Source organism: Physeter macrocephalus, chromosome 20, assembly GCF_002837175.3.
Source record: "Physeter macrocephalus isolate SW-GA chromosome 20, ASM283717v5, whole genome shotgun sequence".
Taxonomy (NCBI): domain Eukaryota; kingdom Metazoa; phylum Chordata; class Mammalia; order Artiodactyla; family Physeteridae; genus Physeter; species Physeter macrocephalus.
Genome location: NC_041233.1, coordinates 114799146 through 114822352, shown reverse-complemented (window position 1 = coordinate 114822352; position 23207 = coordinate 114799146). Strand labels below are relative to the sequence as shown.

The following is a 23207-nucleotide window of genomic DNA, read 5'->3' as shown; positions in this document are numbered from 1 at the left end:
ACAGGGGAGGGGTGAGGAACCTCCGATTGCCAGGGTCCAGTTCTCGGGTCAACCAGTGGTTACATCCTCTCTCAGTGACCTCCTCCAACCCCCGTGACTTCATCTAACTCTAATTACCTCCCAGAGACCCCATCTCCAATCACCGTCCCATTGGGGGGACGGGGCTTTAACATATGAGAACCGGGGGGGTGGAGGGGAGATGCACAGCTCAGCTCATAGCGCCAGGTCACTGGCTGAGTGGTCCAGAGCGCAGGTTAGTGAAAAAATCAGATTGCTGCTGAAGATTCTGGAACCGAGGGGGGGGGGGGCTCTCTTTGGAAACCTTTGGGCACACGTGCAGGATTTGAGCTGGAAACTTCAGTCATACAGGTGCTGTCGGGGCGGCCAGATTTTGGTTCTGTGAGGGGCACAGGCCAGTTGGTATCCTGTGCCTATGCACAGCCACGTGTCACTGGGCATCACTGGGGGCCTACAAATCAAGTGAAGACGTGACCACCAGGCCTTGTTCCTCTGCCACCCCCCCGCTTCCCCACTGCCCCGTGATAAATCTAAGTCTCCGCTGCCTACCCTGACCACAGGAGATATCAAGGCATCTCGTGAGGAACTGCAGTATGACATCAGTGTTTGGGTGAACAGAACCTCCCATCCACCAGAAATCCGACACAGACATGCCCGTAGGTACCGTAAAACTTGACTACGTTCTTTGGAATCCTGACACTCTTAAGAAAATTCCAACGCCAACCAGCACTCCTTCCTCCATCTGCCAAATTCATACTTCCTCCATGAGTACTGGAATGAAATGATCCTTGACCGAGAAGGAATGCACGCTTGCAGGAAGGAGTTAATTTCAAAGACTGACGGTGAACTTCCCTTAGGAGGACTCGGCCATTCTGATCCCTTCTCCAAAGACCCTGAACCGAGAGGTGGGGCCTGGGGGCCTCTAAAGTGTGTATCTCAGTCTGGACGAGAGGGTCATCAGCCTGTGGATTTTCATCACAAAGTCGCTGTGCTTGTGTCCTTCATCCCCCTGCTTTCTACTTCTGAACCGCTGTGTTGTCTTCACCTCCAACGTGGCATGGTTAGAGTATTAATGTACACATCCAAACATAAACATATTTCCATCTTGGAAAAAAAAAATGTGGTAAGTGTTGGTGCATGAGCACCCTGATGACCTCAGCAGAATCTCAGGACAAAAACCTAACAAATGTGTCAACACTGGGGGACACCATATTCACAACCTTCCCGCTTTACACACCCTCATGGGGTCAAGTCCCCATGGAGGGCGATCAGAATCTCCAAGCTCAAGCTCCTTTACTCTGCTCCATCCTGAACCAAGCACATGCATGAATGGCTTCGTTCCACGGGGTTCCCTAGTTTGACTCACAGCAGAGATCTCAGCACATCTCTGCTCTCAGCAGGAGACTCCCTGAGAGTCTCATGGTCACATGAGAGCATCATCATCCCAGGTTCCCTGTCACACACTGAATTTCATTTTAAAGGGGCCGCCTACCCATCAGGCCATCTGGGTGACCCTCATCAAACGGTCATCCTCTAGCCATTGTGCTTAGGTCAGGCTGTGTTTTCTCCTGAAAAAGGACGAGATCTGTAGTGAGGGAGCTTTTCTAAGAAATGCTTGGAAAATATTTTTGCATTGAAATAATAATGATAATAGTAATAATATAATAATATAAATAGAAGAAATTATAGTTCAATGCACTCTCACTCCTTTTCACTCCTCGGCTTTCATCAGATCTAATTTCCAGGGGGGTAAACAGAGATTCAGAAACATGGTGGACAGATCTCGGTTTACTCAGACACCCATCTTATGGGCTTAGTTTCTCATGTGCCACTTCCAAACAATAGGCATCCGTTGTGGACCCAAAAGGATCACTTCAGTCGACTTTTACCCTTCCCAAGCACACACTAGGTATAAACCAGAACACAGAAGATTTGATGGAGAAGGTGGGTTGGAGGCTATATGGTTTACACAAGCAGAACTATACTGCTTGAGTCCTATGTAAAGAGGGGGGATGGGGAGTAATGAAGGAAAACTAAATGGGGGAGGGGCTCAGATACCTGGATTCCTTGACCCCAAATCCTATACAGTCCTGGCTCCTTAATCTGTGTCCAGTTCCCACATATCTGACAGGAGTGAGCTGAGCTCAGCTTACATGAAAGCAGCCCTGGAGAGCTGGAGGACCAGTGGGTGGGGCTTCCCCACCTCTTCCCCCCATATGAGCCCCAAGGTGTTCACTGTTCCCCTGCCTAAGAGAATGTTAGCTTCTAGAAGTTAAATCCACTTGAGTCCATATATCTAATATTAAAAACAAACAAACTTAAAAGTTGAAGAAACTTGTATTAGTCACAGGAAAACCAGATGGGTTTTTCTATGGAAATAATCTTTTGAGAAATTGCTGCAGCATGAATAGCTGGAATTCAGTCTTGCCAAATTCCCTCCAGCGTGAACTTCAGAATTTTCAAAGAAAACAGAAGAGATTTTAACTCACATATTTCACATTAAAAATATTAAGGGTATAAGTGAGGCAAGTGAAATTTGAAAATACAGTTTTACTATGCTTTCTGATCTTCACATGAGAGAATAGATATTCCAGTCAAAGGTATCTGGAAGTAATAAAAATTGATTTTTCACCAGTTAAAAGCAAAACCCACATATCTCCTAAAAAGCACACTTTTTACAAGCCTCATTATCCATACTTGACACAAAACATGCAGAAATAGAAAATGAGGGGACTTCCCTGGTGGTGCAGTGGTTAAGAATCCTCCTGCCAATACAGGGGACACCGGTTTGAGCCCTGGTCCGGGAAGACCCCACATGCCGCGGAGCAACTAAGCCCGGGCGCCACAACTACTGAGCCTGCGCTCTAGAGCCCGTGAGCCACAACTCCTGAAGCCTTGGTGCCACAACTACTGAAGCCCGCCCGCCTAGAGCCCGTGCTCCGCAACAAGAGAAGCCACCGCAATGAGAAGCACGCGCGCCGCAACTAGAGAAAGCCCGTGCACAGCAACGAAGACCCAGTGCAGCCAAAAATTTTAAAAAAGGAAATAGAAAATGAAAACATAGATTAAAATATCTCATTTTGGGACTTCCCTGGTGGTCCAGTGGCAAAGACTCTGCCTTCCAATGCAGGGGATGCCACAACTACTGAGCTCGCGTGCCTCAACTAGAGAGCCCACGCCGCAATGAATGGTCCCGCATGCTGCAACTAAGACCCAACACAGCCAAATATAACAATAAATAAATTAATTAATTAAATATCTCACTTTTCAAATTAAAAATACTTTCAAAACAATAAATAAAAAATCCTTTCAGGTAACTGCGGTAATAAAGAAAACTCTGAAATTACAATATATTAAGACAATAAGGACTTAAGCAATGTGTAGGATGTCATTCACATGTCTCAAAGGTATCACAGGACTCACAGGACACGCTCCCAAAAGGGATTTTTGACTTAAATCATTTTCTATTTTTTGAGAAGGAAAGGTCTCCGCGTTCAACACAAGTGGCCTCTCAACTCCAAGCTTTTACCTTAAAGCACCGTCAACATCTAACTTGAAGGAACGTGTGCGCAGCTCCCCTCGCCAGACGCGGGACACCCGTCCACGAGACTAGTCAGCTTCAGCGCGCAGCGGTACCCACCCACCGGAATCTCCCTGGGGGCGGGGCGGAGGGCGCAGGTCACGGCCCCACGCAAGTCCCTCCTCCCTGGCCCCGCCCTCCGATGCGCAATTTCCGGCCGACCCGGAAGCAGCTCTTCGGGCTCGAAAGTTCGTTACCTGGCGTGTGTTTCAGTATTTCTCGTTCAAACTCGCTCGTGGATTCCCTCAGCGCCGCGTCCTCCACACCCGGAGTCCCGGGCCCCTCGACCGCTACCATCCCCGCCCGCGGGGAGCCCCGCAGAGCCCTCGGGGGAGCTCTGCTGCCGGGGCCGGACCTGAATCTGTTCCGGTAAAATCGCTGCGCGGCTGGTCCTCGCCCCGACCTTTCTGCTCCGGTTCTTTTCACCGTCTCCGCTCCCCACCCCGCGCCTCGTCAGGTCCCTCTCGGTGTGTATTCCGGCCTTCGAGGGCGGCGTCGGGCCGTCCCGCCGCCTCCCGACCCTGCGTTCTGCAGCCCTCTGTCCTCTCCTGAGTCTGCGTCCCCATCCTGGCTTCATTCTGGGGCCCAGCCCTGCTGCTCTCCAGGCGTTCCCGTCGCAGTCACCTCCTCAGAGAGGCCCCTGAGCCCAGTGCTGGGGGCGTTCACCCGTCCCCGCCCCGTGACACCCCGCGGTCTCCAATCCCATCCCACCGGCCGTGCCTGCAGGGTGTGTTTACATTCCCGGGGCCGCCCTGGAAAGCATGCTCTTGCTGTGCAGGGGCTGCTGCATTCAATTCCTGCGACTGCAGAGGTGCGGCAGCGGATGACGAGGAAGGAGCGAGATCAAGGGAGAACCAGGGAGACAGAGTGAGATAGCAAAAGCAGGGGTGAATTGAGGTTGGGGGAGTGGGTCCCCTGGGCTTGAAAAGACCCGCTAAGAGTGAAGGAGAATGACCTGGGCAGCAGGGGAATAAATGAAAATAGACAAAAAGAGGATCAACAGAGAGATGGAAGAGGGCGGAGAGGAGGGAGTTACCAGCACCAGTAGAAGCGGGGGCAAGAGAAAGGTAGATCCCGGGTTCGTTAGTTTTGTTTTTAAATGTCCAACTTACAGTCCCGTTTACAGGTATTGTGTCAGATTCCGAGGACGAGGTCTCAGTGGTTTTCCAGTCTTCACCACATGTTGAAAATATTCTTCAGTGCTTAGCAAGTAATTTTACACTATTTTCAGTGTGTTCTTACTAAGGATATCGGTAATTTTCTGTGTCAACAGTCAAAACCTAGATTAACCACTTAGTCTGATATTCAACATCTTTATCCCCTTATATGAGCTTTTAACTTAGTGGGCTGTGAACTGAAGTTTCCAGCCAAGTATATATTCCCTTTGTCGTGTCTCTGAAAGTGGTCAAGGGTGAGCTGGATTGTCCTCAGAAGTAGTTGGAAGAGAGCCCTTCTGTTCATGGTGAATAAATTGCTGAGCTGTTTCCATTGCTGACCTCCTTTCGTGTTTTCCAGTGCTACTAATTAGGTCTTCTTAAGATCATAAATTTTTTTTGTATTTTATTTTTGGCTGCGTTGGGTCTCGTTTCTGCACGCGGGCTTTCTCTAGTTGCGGCGAGCGGGGGCTGCTCTTCCTTGCCGTGCGCAGGCTTCTCATTGTGGTAGTTTGCCATTGCAGAGCACGGGCTCTAGGCACACGGGCTTCCGTAGCTGTGGCACACGGGCTCAGTAGTTGCGGCACCACATGGGCCCTAGAGTGTGCGGGCTTCAGTAGTTGTGGCTCGCGGGCTCAAGAGCGCAGGCTCAGTAGTTGTGTCGCACCGTCTTAGTTGCTCCGCAGCATGTGGGATCTCCCTGGACCAGGGCTGCAACCCATGCCCCCTGCATTGGCAGGCGGGTTCTTAATCACTGCACCACCAGGGAAGCCCAATGTCATTTTTTGATGGTTTTAATATGATGTTCTGGAAAAGAGGAGTTAAATACTTGAGATTATTGTGATTAAAATCGTGAAAGGAAGTGGCTCTTGCTCAGGAATAGGAAATGTGATTTTTAGGGGCAGGCAGGGGTGAGAAGGGCAAACCCTGCAGTGTCTCATCCAGGCCGTGTCATTCCTGTGAGGACAGTGCTGGTTCCCCTCCGCTGGCCTTTCCTGCTCACCCCCTTGCCTGCTCCAACACAGCAGGGAGTCCCGAGGCCACTCGACAAGGGAGGGCCCGGACTTCACAAACGAAGCGAAGATCAAACGTCTTTCTCCAATGAGGAGGGAGAAGAGGGCACTTGACTCTGAAGGGAGCCGGAAGAAAAAGCAAGAATGCTGTGGAGGGTCAAGGAGCCAGGAGTGGGAGGGAGACTGAGAAGCTCAGGAGCAGGAGCAAGGAAACGTCTTCCCATCCTCACCTGAGGTGACCCTGTGCTCAGCAGGTACAGGAGGAGACCGTGGGGTCTGTGACAAAGAGGAAGGCCACCCGGCTCACACAGTCACTGCTGCCACGGAATATGTGGGCTTCCGTAGGACGGGAGGGTGTTCTGAAGGAATGGGCAGAAAAACCCATCTGCCGGTCTCCTGTTTAACGCTCTGGGTCCCTGTGGTTTCACTGGCAGCAGGGGACAGTCTTCGCCACCTAGTGAGTCCCTTCCTGTGTGTGGCTGAGGCGTAGGGAGGGGGTGTGAGAGGCACAGCCTCCGCACCGCACCGACGGAGGATCTCAAGGTTGATTTGGCTGAGAAAGCAGCTTTCCACGTGTCTTTATTAATTCCTTGATTTGACCGTCAAAACTTTCATTGATTTCTGTCAAATAATCTGTTTCTCCATTTTATTCTTTAATCTTTTATTTAAGCTTTTGTTTCTTTTAACTTTATCTTCTTAATTTGTAACAGTTTGAAATGTCAACTCACTCTTGTTTCCTTTTACTTTCTCTTGGTTTATAAAGTTGAACAAGCCCTCTCTGCTTCTATCAAGTGTATTTAAAGTTAAACACTTTTTCCAGGTAACAACTGTGGCCCTATTCTATGGAGTTGATATGTTCATTCTTCATGGTGATGATGACCCGAATTGGCAATGGTCATTCGATTGTATTGTAACCCTGTTGTTTAAACTGTCATTGTCGTTCCGATTGTTAGTTTTGTTTGTACTACCTGCTTAATGTTTATTTTCATTTTCATTTTACTGTGGTAAGCATATGTGGCCTATTTGACATATTCTCTTTTGCATTTAGCTGAAATTTTCTCTGTGGCTAATTACAAAGTCAAATTTGATGTGTGCACTGGGTGTACTGAAGTCTGTACGTTGGGATAAATGGGGATAAAAAGTCTCTACATTTTGGATGTACACACACGTTCATCGAAGTATGTGTGTATGTGTCTTCCAGGGAATCTGGCCTCCTGGGAAGAAGGCCAGACTCAGGGACCATGCCCTGCGCACCAGCCCTCCAAAGCTCCACCTACTCTGAACGATAAGGCTAGAGCCCTTTCTCGCTGCACTTTCCGCCACTTTCCACCCTGCAGCCTAGAGGTAGGTATCATTACTTTGGAGTCTTGCTTCTGAGCCTGGGACTGTTGGTGGGCAACTGTATGGTCCCTCCCTGCCCTCCTGTGCTTGCAGGACTGTAGAGCAGCATGGGCAGCTGCCTGGTTCTGGGCACACTTAGAAGGTACTGCACAGCCTCCAGGCAGCAAGGACCTCCTCTTTAGCTTTCCACGCTTGTTCTCTTGTACCTATTCCAGGGCCTCCGAGGGGGTCTTAGGACATTTTTCATTGAGCCTGGCCAGCCGTGGACTGCCTCCCCAGGCCTTGCAGGCAGGCTCAAATGGTTGCTGGTCCCCAAGATGACTTAGAATGTTTTCTAGAGGCTCAGGCAGGCCAGAATGTCCTCGTCTGGTCTCTCCTGTCAAAATGGCCACTCCAGGCCCCCTGAACAAACTTGGGAAATTTGTGGACACTCGTTTCTAGACAGGGCGCTGGGAATGACGTGAAGGCCTCTGTGTGTCTGTGTTTTGTGGACCCCCTGTAGTCCGCTTCAGTAGGCTTAGCACCCTGTGTGGGTAGAGAAAGCTGACGCAGTGCTTTTTAACAAGAGTGATAAATCATAATTGTTGTAGTAAGTACAGTCACCGTGATTAACATCAATAATGATGATGGTCTTTATGACGAGAGCAATAAGAAGAAGAAACTGAAGGAGATGGGAGAATAGACTACAGACCTCAGCGAATGAGTGATCAGATACCCAGTAGGACTTGGGGTGGTTCGAATCAGAATCCTAGGTCTGCTTCTTGAAACGTGTTCTCTGAAGGTGAAGGGCAAGCAGCAAAGAGAAAAAGAAACACCGGAAGTGGGGCATAGGTGAAAGCAAGGGCTCCTCGGAGATGATCTGCAGGTGAGACTTTCCAGGAAGAGAGGAGCCCAGGTCCAGGGCCTCCCTGCCGCCCCATCCCATCCCCTGGATGTCTGGCAGGAGTGGGGGTCTCCCTGGAAGGCAGGGATCCCTGCTCCCCTACAAGGAACATTAAGCCCCAGCACTCTCAGCCCTGAGTTCTGGCTGCCTGTCTGCCATCTGCTTTTCCTGGGTCCTTCAGTATCTGTCCACCTCTGTTCCAGATCTCTGCCTGGGGCTGCTGGAAGGTGTCATCTCCCTTCCTCTGGCTGGCAGGAAGCCTGGGAATAAAACACCGGATGAAAAAGGGGGCAGTAACTGTGAACAAATCAGAGGATGGGAAAGATTTTTAACCATATGAGTACTTATAAACTATAGACACTCAAAAAAATCAATTCAAAGCCGGAGCTAGATCCCATTCTACCTAGAATAGACTTTATGAAGAACTCCGTGAGATCCTCCATGATAGAAGGATGGTTTAAGGGAAGATGCAGTACCACGTGGCACTCTGTGGACAAGAAGATAAAGTTGAGCCAGAGACTCTTAAAAATGCCGTGAAATTTGGTGTAACTACAGAAAGCAGGAAATTCATATTAACTTGCTGTAAAAACTCCTCCAAAACAGGCACAGCATATGAACACTCATCGCCCAGAAGTGCTCAAAGAAATGGATGTACCTCTGTAAACATACGGAGGTGCACAGACATATAGATATGGACACAGGGGAATAGCTCTCTATACGACAGTGGGAGGGCAAAATATTGAAACAATGATACAATAATGTAAACATGCCTTGCTTAATCTTCTCTGACTGGTAACATTAACAAAGTGAAAAATCCTACTTCATATGATGAAAGAAAACTGGATTCTCATATGTTGCAGATAGAACAAAAGTGTGCTACATTTGGGGTTTAGCAAGCAGGCAATATCTGTTCACTTTTAAAATACACATGAGCCCACAACTAGAATGCATCTTCTGCCAATCTCCCTCAAAGTAATAAACTCATTATTAATTAAGAATGCCAAGTAAAGACATTCATGTTGACATCACTGTAAGAGGCAGGAGAAACCAACTTAAAATCAAGCAGCGAGCAAATGGTTGATTAATTTGAGGTTCATTCCTGTACTGGAACAATAGAGAAATTTAAGGAATAAATTCTGCCTCTGGCAGAACACTCAGAGAGCATTCCAGCCTAATTTTTTTTTCAGTTTTTTTTTATTGTGATAAAATACACATAGCATTTACCATCCTAACCATTTTACGTGTACAGTTCAGTGGCGTTAAGTGGTATTACGTTTATTCATACTGTGTCCAAACTATCACCACCATCCATATCTAGAACTCTTCATTTTGCAAAACTGAAACTAAATCCATTAAACAATAAATAGCTTCCTGTTCCCTCCTTCCCCATCTCCTGTCGCCCATCATTCTGCATTCTGTCTCTGCTATACTGTATTGTTCTATGTATTCCTTTTTTTGTATGTTTTGATACTTCTTTATTGAATTAAATCATAACATTATTTTTGTCATATCATTTCCTTTTTTATCTTTACCATTAACATGGATTTTATAGGTTGACATGTCCTTCACATCTTTCAGTTTCTCTCTAATCCTTTCAGTAGTTTTTACTTAATTCTTTTTTCTTTTGCTGATTTTAAAGCCTGTCATCCATGTAAATTAATGACTTTTTAGCATTGTCATTTTCCTTTCTCTTATCTCCCACTGTGGTCTTTTCTCTTAAATTATTAATAAATCTTAATTTATTTTACTTTGGAAGTTTTGGAGCTCTGTCAAGTCATTTTTCTTTCTTCTGTTGTCTTATAATCTCTTACTTTCATTTTTGTAATTATGCTTTGAAGTTCTGTTAAGGTTTTTAATAGTTTGTAGTCTGTTCATTAGTAAAATTATTGGATAGTTTTTTAAAAATTTATTTATTTATTTTTGGCTGCATTGGGTCTTCGTTGCTACGTGCGGGCTTTCTCTAGTTGCGGTGAGCAGGGGCTACTCTTCGACGCGGTGCGCGGGCTTCTCATTGCAGTGGCTTCTCTTGTTGCGGACCACGGGCTCTAGGCGTGCGGGCTTCAGTAGTTGTGGCTCACGGGCTCAGTAGTTGTGGCTTGTGGGCTCTAGAGCGCAGGCTCAGTAGTTGTGGTGCGCGGGCTTCTCATTGCAGTGGCTTCTCTTGTTGCGGAGCATGGGCTCTAGGCATGTGGGTTTCAGCAGTTGTGGCTCACGGGGTCAGTAGTTGTGGCTCGTGGGCTCTAGAGTGCAGGCTCAGTAGTTGTGGTGCACGGGCTTAGTTGCCCCGTGGCATGTGGGATCTTCCCGGACCAGGGCTCGAACCCATGTCCGCTGCATTGGCAGGTGGATTCTTAACCACTGCACCACCAGGGGAGCCCCTGGATAATTTTTAAATAATGTTTTGCTCCAAGGCATAGGGTTCCTTGAATATTAATATTCAATTTTTTTTTACCCCAACCTCTCTTATGCTTTAGTCTTTTAATATTTACTGCTTTGGTTATTTTTTCCAACTTATTTTCATTGAGTTGAGTTCTCCTTAAGCCACATCAGTTCCTGGTGATAGTTTGGAGAGAATAGCAGGAACTCCTCCTGGCTCAAAGAAATGACTTTAACACAGGACATTTGGAAAGTTTGTGGGACCTGGTTGAGGTTTTCCACAATCTAAGAAAGATCAGCTCCTGAGGGGATGCTTTTTTTTTTTTCTTTTTTTTTTTTTTAGTTTTTTGGGGGGTTTTGGGGTTTTTTTAATTTTTAAATTTTATTTTATGTATTTTTTTATACCAAGGGGCTGCTTTTATTTACAGTTCTCATCCACTCATGATCTTCTTTGATGCCTTCTACTTGGAAGTGTGGGCAAAGCACAGTGATACCTAGGTGCATTCCTTCCCACTCACAGGGCTGTTCTGTTTCATGTGCATAGTGGTTCCCTGGATGTCCCTGGATGTCCTTAGAAGAAAAATCCTCAAGGTAAAAAAAGTTATTTTATGTTTCAATTTAAATCTGCCCTGAAGTCAAAACCTAACGTAATCCCATGGACAATGCCTTATTAGTCTTCCTAGATTTTCCTTCCTTGTCCTTGGATTCTCCCATATGCTCTTGATAACTCAGTAGGTAAACTATATTTATGGAGTAACTTCTGGACATTGTGAACTGTCCTAGATATTGACTACCTTTCCCCAGTTATCAGATCCTTGCATTAATCTGGGATTTTTCTTTCAGATCTGATTGAAAGTACTCTCCTCCCTGCTGGGTGACTCACAGAGGAAAATAAGAAGAAACAGTGCCCAGAATCCAGCTATTGCACCACCCACCCACCCACAGACATTTAAATAACCCTCCAAATCCTCAGTCCCCTCAGCTCACCCTAGAAGATTCCAGTTCCTCATCCGAGTGCATGCATACAACGGGCAGAGAGCAAAGCTCGAGGACCACCCTGGCACTACTTGTCTCTGTGATGCTGAAGACATTCTCCTTCCTGTGTGTTACAGAGAAGATTCAAATTTCCAGGTATGGACCAATGTCTGGGGGAGGGGCGTCCTCACTATCCTGAAGATCAGGTACCTCAAAGCTTGGGATAGAGGCAGGTGTTTGAGGGGTGTAGAACATAGGACCCAGTCCAAGTGCACTAAAACGGAAACACTGGGATAAGAGCTTCGGGCACAACTGGAGCAGGGCTTCCAACCACTTTCTGGCCTTGTGGTCACGGAGGAAGACAGCAGGGGCTCGGAGGGGAAACCATGGGCTCGCGCCAGTTTCAGAGATCAATGTCAGTTTTCTCTCTCTGCAGAGTTTGTAAGCTTTGGAAGATGCTAGTTGAACATTCTGCACTATGGAGATGTGTACCTGACACCTTACAAGGTACATATGGCCTCTATTTGGGAAAATGCTTGAGGGTCTCTGCTGTAAACCGGGCATGGCAGTTCTTACACAAAACCCATGCAGGGCTCCTTGGAGCGGGTATATGTGACGGCTCAGTGAGCTTTGATATTGTCCAGGGGCCCTGAATATCTGTCATTCCACTCCCTGATTCAGGTTGAAAGCAGTTGATTTTTGTCCTTTGATCATCGGAATGCTTGGGTGTTGCAGGGAGAGGCCCCGGTTGTCAGGCATCTCTTCCAGAGACATGTGAGAACAGGGTTCCGGTCACTGAGTGTGGGGCTCTACATGATCTGAAGCATAAAGCCTTCTGAAATCATTCCAGCTTTAATTAAGGAAGCTGGGAAGAGGTTCCCTCACCAAACTGAACTCTAGTTGCATGTTCTATACTTGAGGAAATTCCCAATCACCTAACTTCCCCAATCCTCACAAGTGTGGAACTATGCAAATGTGAAATTTCAGAGTCACGGATCTTCAAGGAAAGTGACTTCTCTCCACTGCTTTTCTAACACAACCTTGTCCTGGACCCTCTTCTTACCTTCCAAGGCAGGCAGATGATGAACCTGCCCAGGCTGCAGGCTCTGTGTTTCCTGGAGTTGGTGGACATTCCCCTAGTGCCTGACTAGGGGCTCATGATGGCTCTCTCTGAAGTTGATTGACTCCACAGCCTAAAACTGGTGAACTCCTTCTCATCAGGTGGATTCCTGCAGGCAGTAGTCCAGCATCTTCAGAAGCTCAGTATGAGAGTGGGCTCAACAACCGAAGTATTGTCTCAGCTCCAAGGGATGGATTCCCTGCTATAACTGGACCTGAAGTATTCCTCCCACCACTGAAGACTTCCTCTCTGCTTCTGACGTTCTCTCTGTTTGCCTCCGAATGCCAGATTCCAAGTCCTCCAGCTCCTGGAAGTCCACGCCTCGGACCAGGGGAGGGAGGACACCAGGGCCCTTCTGCAGGAGGTGCTGCTCCACTGTGTGGCCACTCTCAGTTCCAGGGGACACTCGTCCGCCAAGTGGTGGAAGCGATGCCCCGGTGTAACTCAAGCCTACCCCTCACCGTCCTCACCTCCACAGCCTGCGTCATTTTTATCCGTCCCCTCCCTGCCGAGTGGTTACCCCTCTGGGGTTCCAATTTTTCGGAGGCGTTTTAAACCATGAGAGGACATAACTCACATTAAACTGTGGTCAGGGAACAGACTTTTGAGCCAGATACACGTGAGCGTGAAACATAGTTCAACCAATTATACGCTGTATAGTTTTTGTTAAGTCACATGAATCCTTTCCAGGTTGGTTTCATGAAAGGAAAAGTGACAATAATAATGGCAAATGAGGGAATTCCCTGGCAGTCCAGTGGTTAGGACTCTGCACTCTCACTGCCAAGGGCCCAAGTTCGGTCCCTGGTCGGGGAACTGAGATCCCACAAGCCGCACGTGCCGCGGCCAGAAAAAAAATAATAATGGCAAGTGAATAAATGGCAAGATTATAAGAATACTCCTGTTACCTAATATGTGATCAATATTGATGACATGTTTGGGTAGAGGGCTTCTTAGATCTTCCATAAGAGTTATCCATAGACTTCGTTGTCTGTACTTTCTGCTCAGTTTGCTTTGAACCTAAAACAACTCTAAAAAAATAAAGCATTTTTAGAAAAAGAATGAAAGGATATCATATGTTTTCCTTAATTCCATATATGTGATTTACCTAATTAGTGAGAAAATATTTGATTAAAAAAGGCATGCCTTGATTAGATCTACATTGACTTGGTATCCAAATTAATCAGGGTGTGTCTTTCAATTTACATGATTGATGAGATTATTAGCTGCTTGTAAAGAGGGATTGCCATCAAAAGCTGATTTATCTAGAGAGAGAAAGAAACTCTGAGTTCCTTTGGGTGGTGACCGCATTCTCAATAAAGAGTTGGCTTCTTTGGCTTTTCCATGGGTTTGGGTAAGTAGTAGAGAGAATTTTTATCAGGAAAGACAGACTCCGTTATTTCAGAAGAGTTTATAATCAGGAAATGATGGTTTACATGAGTGCAGCCACTTGGGGGCAAGTTTCCTTTCTGTGGACATAGAGTTTCTCTGTATTTATAATTCATATGTAATGGTCAGAGGTGAACTGGCCTAATCTTACCATGCATAGGTAGATTTAGACCACTGGGAGGGCAGAGCGTAAATAAATATCTAATGACTAATTAGATGAATGGCCTCAAGGAGTGGTGGAGTTCTGTGTAAATTAGGGCAGAGGGGAAGGGAAAGGTTTAACTTGGTTGGAGTTTAGTGAAAGTCTCCTGCTAGTTGAGATTTAAACTGATGCTGACATACAATGTGTATGGGTGGGAAGTTTGTGTATGTGGATTGGGTGGAAATGAAGGTTGATGCCAGTCCCCAGTGTAGAGATAATAGCAGTATGTGTGTGGGCTCAGCCAGGTCATGCACACATCAATGCCAGGATGTCTGGTGGAGCCGTTAACTAAGACTGAAGACTAGAGGAGGAGTGTTTTTGTATGCGGAGGGGCAGAGGTATTGTCCTGAGAAATATTTCATTTTAGGTGTATGTAAGTTTGCAAGGAGAGATGATAGCGCAGAAATGGAATCCAGACAAGAAGTTGGTCATTTTCAACAGCGATAGCAGTAGAAGAAATGAGAGCAATTGAATAAATGTGTGAGAGGAGAACAGGAGCGCCCATTAAGTCTTGAGACACTTCAGTAGGACCGAGGAATTCTTTGCAGAGGACTGGGAGAAGGACTGATAACAGAGTAGATTGAAGACAGGAGAATGAGGTTTCAGTTTAGGCTAGGAAAAAGTTCCGAAAGAGTTTCAACTTCTCTTTTCAAGGAAGAATCTATCTGTGGGGAGATACTTGGTGATATTAACAATATGTATGCATAAGATAATCATTGAGGGTCTTTGCAAGTCCAGGGAGAGGAGGACATGAGGGCTTAACGGCTGTACTTCCAGCTTGATGGTGAAGGGAGGATAGATGGGCAGGGACTTGAGACAAAATAGGTTCAGAGGAGATTTCTGCTTCAAGTTAAAAGAGACATAATGAGCTTAGCTGATGAGGGGACTGATGGACAGGTTTCTGGTAAAGGAGAACAAGAAAACAGGAGAGAAAGGAGTTCAGCTGGAGACGCTAGACTTAGCTAGAGGCAGCATGACCTGTCAATTTGAAGGGAGAAAAGGAGTAACCCAGGGGTAGGAATGTAGGAATATCTGTAGCTATCATGATGGTGAACCGAGTTACTTTGTCACATCATGTAATCCGTCTGTGTTATGAACTGAATTGTGTGCCCCCAGAAGTCAAATATTGAAGCCATCCTCAGACCTCAGGGTGTGATGGTATTTGGAGATTAGGCCTTAAAAGCGGTGATTAAGTTAAAATGAGGTTCTTAGGGTGGGCCCTAATCCAATTTGGCTGGTGTCTTTGCAAGAAGAGGAGATTATGGCACAGACATGTCCAGTGGGAAGACCAGGTGCAGAGACAGGGAGAAGACAGCCATCCAGAGGCTAAGAAGGGCGACCTCGGAAGAGACCAGCCCTGGCTTCACTTTGATCTCGGACTCAGAGCCTCCAGAATTGTGAGAAACTAAATTTGTTTAAGCCACCCAGTGTGTGATACTCTGTTACAGCAACCTTAGCAAACTAATACAATATGTGTAGTAGGAAATAACCTCATCTTTTGAAATGTGAAGAATGTGTAGATTCAAAAGGCATGGTGACAATTTGAAATATTTATGGAGCACATATTTGAAATATTTCTGTTTTACTTTGCAAGACATAGTAGAGTTGCCAGATATATTTGAAAACAACTAGGAGTAGCGATTCTGTGTTTAGACAGGGGTCAACTTAGTAGTAGTGTGTGTCAGATGCAGTCATGGAAAATGCAGGTACAAGGAGTCACCTGCTATTGGGATTTTGATGGGGAAATCTAGTTAATAGTCCAAGCGACATAGAAAATGTTCTGACCTTGGTAAGTACCTGTTGAAATGAGTAAGTGTGGATTAAACTGAGCAGGAAAAATGTAGAGAGATGTTGCTTGATGTTTGAGAAGTGAAATAAGTACATTGGGGGTCCCCATGTGGCAGAGGACCTGAGTATGGGGTATCAGAAGGCAGAGGGGTTGTAGTTACAGGTGAGGGCTCCTGATTAATGTCAGAGGTGATATTCCAGGTAAAACCTGGATGTGATGTGTATTGCATAAGGAATATGAGCATAGGAGACTGGCGGAACTAAATTAAAATTATAGACGTGTCATTTCTAGCTGTGACTTTGTTATATGATTAAATTTTTGGACCTCTTCTGTGTATGTCATTTGTTATATTGGTAAACAAACTAAAATCGCCAGGTTTATTTTAAGGCCTAAATGAGTGAATATACGTAAATATCCAAGCACTAAGTCATGTTTGATACAAACTTTTTTTTTTTTTCTTTTTCTGGACCTCAGGTACAAATGGGTGAGTTAATCCTACTTGTTTATGATGCATTATCATCATTTTCCCATGAAATATATTTAGTTATTGGTATTGTAGGGGAGAATTTACACTTTATAAATGCTTTCTCTGTGTGTCTCTTGCACACATTTGTGTGCAAATATATATATATATATATATATGCATGTATACATATGTGTGTTTGTGTATAATGAAATGCAGGGATACTGCAGCTAATGAAGATTAATGCAGAACAGGATTGCAAGGATTTCAGCTACCCCTTTACTAAGATAACCAGATGGAGTTAACTAGATTTCCTCCTAAACCCCAGCCATCCCTGACACAGAGGGCTCAGACAGTCCCTGACAGTAACACTATGACTCGTGTACCCCTGCTTTCTGGAGCAGCAGATGTTAAGGACTAGGCTGGCAGGGTGGGTGCCACGGTTCCTCCAAGTGGAGTAAGTCCTTAAGTTAACTCCCTCATAAAATAGACTTTTAGTTGATTGACTTCCAGGTCCGTGGGGGTCAGATCCAACAGAGTTAAGGGAGCACTGCCATGAATGCTGGGGAACCCCTGCCAGTGTGTAAGTCAGAATAATGAAATCTGAGAATTCCCAGTGTTTACCTGCAGGTGGGAACCAAAATCTACGTGCAGCGTGGGTCAGGGGTCACTGGTTTGGAGTCAGGGAGAGAACTGAATAACTCTGGGTACCACAGGCTAATGAACATATGAAGCTCAATACTGTCCATGTTCTTGTCTGTAAGTTATTTGTATTTCTACTTGTTAAATTAACAACCACAGTTAAAGTCTTCTTACTTTTGACCCTGGGAGAGGAGTAGAGGCCTCTGTGTGTTTCCAGTAGAGTGTGCACTGCATGTTTGTTGGTTAGACTGGGCGTCACACCCAGGTGAAGGTTTGGGGCTTCATGAAAGTGTGCACAGGACTGGAGTCTTACGGCTTCTTCTCCATCCTCAGCTCTGCCTGCTTAGTGCTTGGACTGTCCGTGAGTGAAAACCCAGAGAAATACTGCTCGCAGCTGATTTACTGACAATGCAGCCATTGGTGAGTAAGCAGTGCCTCTTTCTGCTGGAATTGCACACACTGCTGCTGACAGCAGATGGGCAGGTTTCTCTTACTTGCATGGATGTTCTAAGTGCAGTCAAGAAACATTCAGGGATCTGAGCTCCAGTGAAATTTCCCCAGGACTCTGGGATGGTTGTCATGGGTCAAGAACTCCTGAATAACTAGTATCCTTCCTAACATCACACTCTTTTATTCCAGCCTCCGCTAAGCTTGTGTATTTACAGAAGAGGTGAGAGAAGTTTTCTTTCTCTAATCTGTCCATGGTCTAGTTGGGGAATAACTCACTCGTTAATCACATTATTGGCTATCGTGGTCTAAGGTTGTGGTGAATAGAGATGAGGGAGGAGGAGAACATTACAGTCCAATAGGGAGGCCGAGGTCTCATCAGGTGAGTTCAGTCAGTCCTGTCTTCACAGGCCCTGGGTGCGGGCTGTGAGCTGTGAAGGGAGCACGAGAGAAGCTGAGGCCAAAGGAGGCATGAGGAATCATTCATTTATTTTTTTCCAATTTTAAAGTTTTGATAGAATATATTTGCTCTTTTAGGAACTTCTTAAAAAGAAAATTAACCCTTTTTTTCATTTTTGGTAACTGGAATTAATGTGTAGGGCGTATTATTTCCTTAACTGTGGCTCCATATTGAGGAGGAATAGAGTAAAATTTAAGACTCTGTGGAAAGTTTTGAAGAACTAGATAGACCAAAACCAGTCAAGAGGCTTCTGTTATCCTTTAGCAGAGAGACAAGCTAAAGAAAGGCGACAGTGAGGACTGGTGTTTGAGGTCCCAGAAAAAGTTGAGAGTGGGGGTCCTCCCACCAGAGGGACGGGTCAGGCTGGGTCTGTCCTTCAGGACAGCCACCCCAGAGTCCCCCCGGCTTGTGCTGCTGAACCATCTGACCTCATACCTTCTTATGAACACACAAGTTCTGTAGAGTTCAGCGAGACCACGCCTGTTGATACCAAGTCCTGTATGAAACTTGTTCATTTCTGAATAATGCTGGAGATGGTTTCAAGGTTCTCGGACATTTTAATAAGTAATAGACTAAGGCTTTTATTTAATACATGTTTACTTAGGTAGGGAGAACTTCATTAGTTCATTGGATCTTTCAATACTCATAACAGGTTATTAAACCATTTAATAGATGAGTCTGAAGTTCATTTAGAGGAATGATACAACTACAGTTATGGTTTAAAAGTGGCAAATCATAGTTATTGTTCGCCTTGGATGTGTCAATAAGTTACTTGAAATTAATCAGGAAGAGTTTTATGAATTTTCAAATGCAGCTTTTAATCACATGTCTGAACTCACAGTTACCAGTTTTTTGGGAAAATTTCCAGTTTTTTTTATTACACCACACTTTGTGTGATATTCCTTTATAATAAAGTTTTATTAATTCAGACTGTGTATATCTCTGTGATATATTGAAAAGCAGATGCCAGCTCAGCACTGAGAATGAACTGATGGGAACCCCAAACTCAGTTTGATCTTTCTGTACACCCAGCTTCTCCACCCCTTTCCTCAGTGCTGCCATATCAACCCTCCTGCTCTGGACATTAGTAGGGGCTGCTCTGTCTGAACCACAATATCCATGTTTAGGAATCAGTGACGTTTGAAGATGTAGCGATCAGCTTCACCCAGGAAGAGTGGGCCCTGCTGGACACATCCCAGAGAAAGCTGTTCAGAGATGTGATGCTGGAGAACATCAGTCATCTGGTCTCCGTGGGTGAGTCTGTCAACATTTATGTATGTATGCAGGTCGGTAGGTAAGTAGGTTGGTTGGTAGGTAGGTAGGTTGGTATTCATTGATTCAGTCATTAAGTATCTCGAACAGCTTCTGCATACTCACTCCACTCCCTGTCCTGATTCTTTCATAGACCTTATAACTACATGAGAGAAAGTTGTTTAATATATTACTTACATCTAGTTTGTCACCCCACTAAAATGTAGTCTTGACCACAATTTAATGTCTTCCTTGCTACTCAATCTCTAACACTCAGAACAGACCCAGGAAATCAATAAATGTTTTTGAATGCATAAATAAATTGAGTAAATATTTTCTAAATATTCTGCTCCAGTCAGTATGCTGAGGCTTGACAGCAGACTAGAGAAAATAGCAAAACCTTGATTATTCTTGTGGAACTTATGTTTACCGGCATCTGTTTGAAAATAATATTCAACCGACTGTGGAGACATTTAATTTCTCCATTTTTTAAAAGACTGAGGATTCTGTGTTCTGTCTTCAAACTTGGCCATGGACATCAGCATCCAGAGGTCTTCGCTATTTTGGTCACATGATCTGTACTTCAGTGTTTCCTCTGCTCATGGTGTTGTTGCCTGGGCTGAACTTCAGTGGTCTCCTTGTTCTTCCTCAGTAGCGTGTCCTGAACTTGATGATAATGCCCTTTTATTAGCACAGAACTCAAAATCCACCTTTTTTCCATGAGCAGGGTATCAGCATTGCAAATCAGATGTGATTTTCCAGCTGGACCAAGGTGAAGAGCTGTGGATTGAAGGAAGAGGATTTTTCCAAAGCCACAGTCCAGGTATGCAGCAGCAGCCCGTGCTTCAGTGTGAGGAGGTGCCGAGTGAGTGAGTATGTACTTAGAAACATCAACTGAAGATTTTGTTAAGTGAGTGAGGTTTTCTAAAACGTAGGTGAACGACATTGGGGCAGAATTCTTTAGATGTTATTATTCCTTACATATTTCAGTCACATTCATGTGTACTCCTGCCATTATCTTTTTTTGGCTTTAGGGAAAGTTAAACTTTCACATAATAACTCTTGTTCTCATCCTCCCCTTTGAAGGTTTTCCCTCTCTCTACCCAACATCTCATCTCCATTTTAATATTTTCATATTTCAGTCCTGAAAATCTTTACTAATTGTCAATGCCCTATAATGTGTTTCTGTTTCCTAGAGTATTACCTATTGAAGTACCAATTTGTGAAACATACTCATAAAGGTCTTGGAGCTTTTCAACATTTTCATTCCCCTAATGGCATTCTAATTTTTTTTTTTTTTTCAATTATTTTAGGCAGGGAAAGTGCCCTTAAAGAAATGTTAGCCACACAGCATATCAGCAGGAAAGACACATCTACAATCATCCCACTGGTAAGTTTCCTGAGTGTTAACCCTGGTCATCCAAATTAAAGACCTGGCAATGGAATGTTAGTAATTGAGCACAATAGCCTGATTTACATTAAGTTGGGATTAAGCTATTTCTGAGCAAAAAGTTATGGGTGGTTTGAATTTAGTGCAGAAATTAGCCTGAGCTCAAAACCATAACCTCAGATCTTAAAAAAAGGGGCAACTGCATAAACATTGCTCATATGCCTAGTCTTTGAAACATATTGCAGTCTTCAAAATTAACCTATAACCTCTGCAGCTGGGAGGCTATAAAGAGAAAGCCTTTGTGTATGCAGGGAGTAACACATCAGGCGTATGCAGGTCATATCGGAAGGATTTTAAATGGAGACTCTCACTGAATGCTTCGTTTTAGATTCACGTGTAGAGAAAAGAATGTATGTATGTGGACAAACCGTTAACAGCCTTTTATCTCCTTCCCCAAAGCAGGTATCTCACGCTCCAGAGGATCCCTTCAAATGTAATGATTTGGGAGAAGATTTCACTCATAGCTCCACACTGAGTCAACATTTGTTAACTCACACGGAAAAGACACCCTGTATCAACAAACAGTGTAAAAAATCCCTTAGTGACCAATCATACCTTAATCAACATAAGCAGATCCACACTAGAGGTAAATCGTGTGAGTGCCATCTGTGCGGGAAAGCCTTCAGTAATTGCTCTAGCCTTAGAAGACACGAGATGACTCACACTGGAGAGAAACCGTATGAATGCCATATCTGTGGGAATGCCTTTATTCAAAGCTCTGACCTTAGAAAACACAATCTAACTCACACTGGAGAGAAACCATATGAATGTCATCTCTGTGGGAAAGCCTTTAGTCAGTCCTCTAACCTCAGACAGCATGAGAGGACGCACACTGGAGAGCAGCCGTATGAATGTCAGCTCTGCGGGAAAGCCTTCAGTAAATGTTCTGCTCTTAGACGACATGAGAGAACTCACACTGGAGAGAAACCGTATGAGTGTCATCTTTGTGGGAAATCCTTCAGCCAGTGTTCTGCCCTTAGACGACATGAGGGAACCCACAATGGAGAGAAAATTATGAATGCCTTCAGTAAGTATTCTGACCTCAGATGACATGGTATTATAAATGTAACAAACGTGGACAAGACTTTAACCATAGATTTAACATTTAAACACACCAGAGGACTCACATCGAAGAAAACGCTGTAATCAGTGGGGAAGATCCTTCAGTTATCCTTATTCAACTTGACATATGCAAATTTATATGGAAGAGCGTCCATACGTGTGATATTTATGTGGCAAAACCTTCAGTCAGTGGTCTGACCATAGTTGACATGAGAGAACTCATACTGTCAATAATAACAACAGCTCTAAACTTTAAACACACTAGGGGACTTGCATCAGGGAGGATCCAGGTCTGCCATCAATGTGAAAATGCTTTCATTTATAATTCATGGTTAAACAACATCAGCAGACTCCATTTGGGAGAGCCCCTAGGTCTAATCACTGTGAACAAACATTCAGCCAAGCACAGGCTTGATGTGCGCAAGAAAACTCAATGAAGGAATGAATAACCACTACAACAGGAAGTAAGAGGATGAAGGCTCTTAAGGAATACCGAGTAATTCATCCAGGAGAAGTGATTCAATGTAGAATCATGAGAAATCCTTTATTCATAGAGCCACTCTTGTGGTACCTGTGTGGATTCAGACTGTACAAAACATGCTCAGTGTAATGAAAGAAGGATGACACTTCAGTGATCTCTCATTTCATAATCAACGTTAAGGTTCTCACACTGAGGAGACAGCAATCCTAAAATCAATGTGGCGAAAACTTCATCCAGACTTCACATTCAGAAAAGCTAAGTTGGGGTGAAAAACCCTTTAATAGAGCCTTTAACATACAATTCAGCAAATAATTCAGAACTTCGAGAGAACTATTTATGGGGAAAAACCTGACATGTAAATGCAAACGGTAAAGTGATCTGGGAATACTGAATGCAGAATTTTGTAAGAAATTAAACTTTTTCCAGTAGATTATTTGTAAATATTTAAACAATAAAGTCAGTTGCTGAAAAGTCTGATCTGTTGGTGAAGTTGTAGTTTTCTCCATGCGGCTGCAAACACACAGATCTGGGTCTGCGCTCCATGGCATGTCGGGGAGACTCGGCCTGATTCTCTGTCTTCCCTTTCTCCACAGCCCCTTCCACACAGCTCACCTCCACTCATTCCAGCTTCCCACCAACATCAGCTGTCTCATCTATGCACTGGTGGTGACACAACAGGGGCCTTCACCCCACTGGCTGGTTTCTCAATGTGCCATGACCCTGGCCTACCATGCGGACAGTATCATGGACGTCTAGTGTAAACCACGGGGTGGTCCCCAGCCTGTCTCTGGGCAGCTCTGCGGTGCCAGAGAGACAGGCAGCTCTGCTGTTCCAGGCCAAGAACACTCCTTGGATTTTTCCGTGAAGCCCCTGAGTGGAGCTAGCTGGGGGCAGGAGCTCATCGTACGACGCCATCCCACATCTTATTCAGGTGAGTCCTGAGTTACGCACCTACTTGCTTCCCAAACGGAGCCACTATTGTGCCCTCCCCGCCAACACACACACACACAGCAGAGCCCTGAAAAGAAGACCCCAGTAATATAATATCCCCTAACCTATCAGACACCACACAGGCCTGTCTTATTAACTTAATGTTCTTTTCCCCAAGCAAAAT

The 23207-nt window shown here is 45.0% G+C and overlaps 1 protein-coding gene across 2 annotated transcripts; it reads left to right on the top strand.

Annotated features, from left to right (window-relative positions):
• The first annotated feature begins 3765 nt into the window (after positions 1–3765).
• LOC102982123 (zinc finger protein 705A-like) lies at positions 3766–22568 on the top strand. 2 transcript variants are annotated; one of them, XM_007127584.4, is made up of 10 exons: positions 3766–4065; positions 6967–7109; positions 10794–10956; positions 11209–11496; positions 11777–11847; positions 17276–17362; positions 18977–19103; positions 19828–19923; positions 20414–20490; positions 20953–22568. In XM_007127584.4, the coding sequence occupies exons 6-10, from the start codon at positions 17351–17353 to the stop codon at positions 21598–21600; spliced, it is 960 nt and encodes a 319-aa protein (XP_007127646.1). In that variant the 5' UTR covers positions 3766–4065; positions 6967–7109; positions 10794–10956; positions 11209–11496; positions 11777–11847; positions 17276–17350; the 3' UTR covers positions 21601–22568. The 2 variants fall into 2 exon arrangements, with proteins under 2 accessions (XP_007127646.1, XP_007127645.1); XM_007127583.4 differs by having other exon boundaries at positions 20950–22568.
• Positions 22569–23207: the final 639 nt, after the last annotated feature.